Raw genomic sequence first — 3458 nt, 5'->3', positions numbered from 1 at the left:
TACTATGTTGTTAAGCAATAGCAATTTTTCACCACAGGAGCCCAACATATTCAGGATATTCCTTTTGCCTTGAGGGATTGTCTTTTTTTTGTCACTGAAATACAAGCACAACATTTTCAAATGTTTCACAACTCTCTTGGATTTACATCAACACCTAATGATAGGGCGTATAACAGATGATTTGCAAAAAAATTTATCTTTAACCTACATCAGAGTTTTTCCCAAAAGCATTTCTTGTGTTTTTATGCTTGTTGGATCTTCCCTTCTTATTACATGAGTTGTCTGGAACTGAAATGGCATTTACTACTCTCTTGCTTGATGCTGGAATGAATGAAGTTTACTCTCTCAACAAGCAAGTATTGGTGATTAAGCTTCCTTTCTTTTTTAAAGCGCTCACAGATAATTTGGCATATGAGCATATCGAGGCTATATACATGGCCACCGATACACTCAAGGGCATGATAAATTCTTGAATTTATGGAAGTTTATTTGAACAAGGAGTGAATTTGATCACTTTGAGGAGGTCAGGATTGACCACTATCAAAAAATCTTGTGCAACTTTTAGTGGTTTGATTGGTTATCACTATACTTCTGTTCGGGTTATTTCAGTTATGTTTCATATCTTAGAAAATTATTTGCCTTATTTTCGGAGAGGAATACCCATAAGCTTGACAAATGTGCAGCAACTACATGTAGAAGATTTTCTCTTTAAGGAACTGCCACAAGAGTGCCTTGAATTAGCTTTTTTTACAATGGAATGTGAAACCTTATGGTTCCTTATATCTCTACAATTTCTAGCTGAGGATTTATCTCTTGCATATATTTGGTTTTCTCTAATCATGAATCAATTTCAACTTGGGCAAAAGATTATTATTGCTGGAGCGATTAGCTCAGATGCACATACTGCCACACAATTGTGTGCTGCATATATCATGGTCATCCTTTCAGTGATGAAATTGAATCTCTCACCTTGGATGAGCTACATATTGATATAAACTTGATTGAGGTTTCGGCTCAAGGTGTTGAGGAGGGGCACATTATCTTTATAGTAGCTAGAGCTCATAGGACTGTAATTCAGGATGTTCTAATCTACATGGATTTCAATGGAAATCAATTTTTGCATCAAGTTAACAAAGAGACTCCTAATATGGTATTCCCTCTTTGCAAATGCATAGAGGATGTTAGTAGAAAGGTTCAGGCAGTGCTTGATAAGTTTGCTAAGCGCAAACTTTAATCTGTAGGTGTTAAACGACAAGAAGACCCTGAAGAGTTACCTTTCGTATTAAAGTATTTATGCAAGGTTATAATTGCAGATCCTCCTTACTTGAACAAATAATCCCTGGAGAAAGTTGTTGAATCAATTTCTTTGCTCATGCAACCTGGCTAGTCATTTTTTTTGTTGCCTTTACTCATAGGTGAGATAGGACAATGGAATGTCTTGGTGGAAGTGCAAGTTGGAATATTTGTTGAACATGATATTTCTATTTGAACTTAATTGGTATCTGACTTTCCCCTTGAAGGGTTTGGAGGTGCAAAGTTTTCCTATCTGTCTTGTACACTTATTTGTCCATGCATTGTTGCTCAATGTTTCATATTTGATCCCAGCGGTAAAGCAACTCAACCTCGAGGACAAGGTTGGTCTAAAGGGGGGATGGAATGTAATGGTAATGAGTGTATCTCAATAACAAGTCCTTATAATAGTGTCCTTATTTTAATTCCTTGTTTGTAATAGATTTTTCTGTTGTAACAACCCTCATGGGTATAAGTAGGTGTATGGCTGTTAATAAAAGATATCAGAAAATTGTTGGAAACTTTTCTCCCTCGTCTCTCCTTCTTCCTTGAATTCTCTCTTTCTTCCTCTTTCCACTTTCCTGCATTTTTTCTTCTCTGTAACATTCGTTACACATTCTTCCTTTAGACAAGGAGACACTGATATTACTTTTGGACATTTTTTTCCTTATTATTGCTTTTACGACTAATTCTTTTGATATTTTTCAATGATATTGTTTCATTATTACTTTTACAACTAATCATCTTGTCATCACCATTTGGTATTTTTTCAATTATGTTGCTTGATATCACCTTGTCATAATTATTTGGTGTTTTTCAATGATATTTTTTTAATTTGAACTTTTTTTCGTACATAATAGTTTTTACAACTCATCACTTTATCACCACCATTTGTTGATTTTCAATAATATCCTATCATACATTTTAATAATTAAAAAAAAAAATCAATCGATATTATCAACCTGATTTATACTCACCACAATTTTTTTTCTTTCTATCTTTCTTTATTTTTATTTTTTTGTGGATGTTATATATAGTTTGAATTTGCCTTTTTTGGTGAGCAAAATGTGTTTCCTTTGTGCTTTATTTTATTTTATGGTTTGTGGTTTGGGTTATATTTTCCCACCGATTGTATTCAGTACCACACTGTTATACATTTGGTAGGCAATATGTCCGTTGTTGATGTTGTCTTTTCTAATAGGGAAATGGTTCTTACACGCCCTAGATTCTTTCATTATGCAGTTGAATATATACATCAAATTATTTCAATAAATGCCAAAGAGATCTACTAATTGTATATATAAAGATTCTCATACCCAATGGATGTCAGTTGCAATAATTAAAAGTGGTGGTGTTTGAACCCAAGATTAAAAGTTCGGTACTTGAAATATATATCACCATTCTACTGTATGAAGTTAATTCCCCCTATACATAAATATTTTCATGAACCTTATAACTTTTGTCTTCTCAAAACAATTTAATATTTAAGAATTCTAGGTTTGAAGACATTAACACGATCATATCGATTATTCTTTACACAAATTTCTTTTTCGTGTATATATCTTTATAGATCACGTGCATATCATGGCTCCACAGATACAACGGAATGTATGGCCAATGTTTTGTGATTGTGACCTTAGATTAACAACAGTACTCAAGTGTCGGCAGGAAATTTATAAACATAGATATTTTACAAGGGACTAAGATTTTGCATCGACACCAGAAATCCAGAATACAATGTGAAAAAAAAAAAAAAGGTTAAAAGGAAAATGATGGGAAGCAGGCGCAGCATGGCGTGATTTTTAGCTAGTACTTGGCATGATTTTTAGTTAGTACTCTCTTTTTGCTACACTTTAATTTTTATTTTTATTTTTTAGTAAACTGCTACACTTTAATTTTAGTCAGTCCTTTACTTTGTCTTCTATCATCGTTTGTTTATAGGGGAAAAAATTAAATTTTAAAACAATCTGAATGTGTGAATCTCCTATTAAATTGGAAGTGGCACGTTAATAGTGATGGAGAGTAATACTTATAACTTCTAATTTATCCCAGGTCTTCATATTAAATAAATGGAGATGTCTGTTGAGGCCCTTTGGAGGAAGTGAAGTTGCTTCTACATTACATTTGGAGAACGTGAAAGGAAAAGAAAGAAAAATGAAAGAAATGCA

General features: G+C 33.1%; 1 protein-coding gene across 1 annotated transcript; it reads left to right on the top strand.

The window, feature by feature from the left end:
* Positions 1–293: 293 nt before the first annotated feature.
* LOC133302946 (plasma membrane ATPase-like) lies at positions 294–1234 on the top strand. The gene is made up of 2 exons (XM_061502769.1): positions 294–352; positions 949–1234. Exons 1-2 carry the CDS (start codon positions 294–296, stop codon positions 1232–1234), a joined length of 345 nt encoding a protein of 114 aa, XP_061358753.1.
* The last annotated feature ends 2224 nt before the right edge of the window (positions 1235–3458 follow it).

This window comes from Gastrolobium bilobum, unplaced genomic scaffold, assembly GCF_033153095.1.
Source record: "Gastrolobium bilobum isolate Gb01-03AN ecotype WA unplaced genomic scaffold, APGP_CSIRO_Gbil_v1 utg19044, whole genome shotgun sequence".
In the NCBI taxonomy this organism is placed as follows: Eukaryota; Viridiplantae; Streptophyta; class Magnoliopsida; order Fabales; family Fabaceae; genus Gastrolobium; species Gastrolobium bilobum.
Note: the sequence above shows the minus strand (reverse complement) of the source record. Positions and strands in the feature narration are given on the sequence as shown.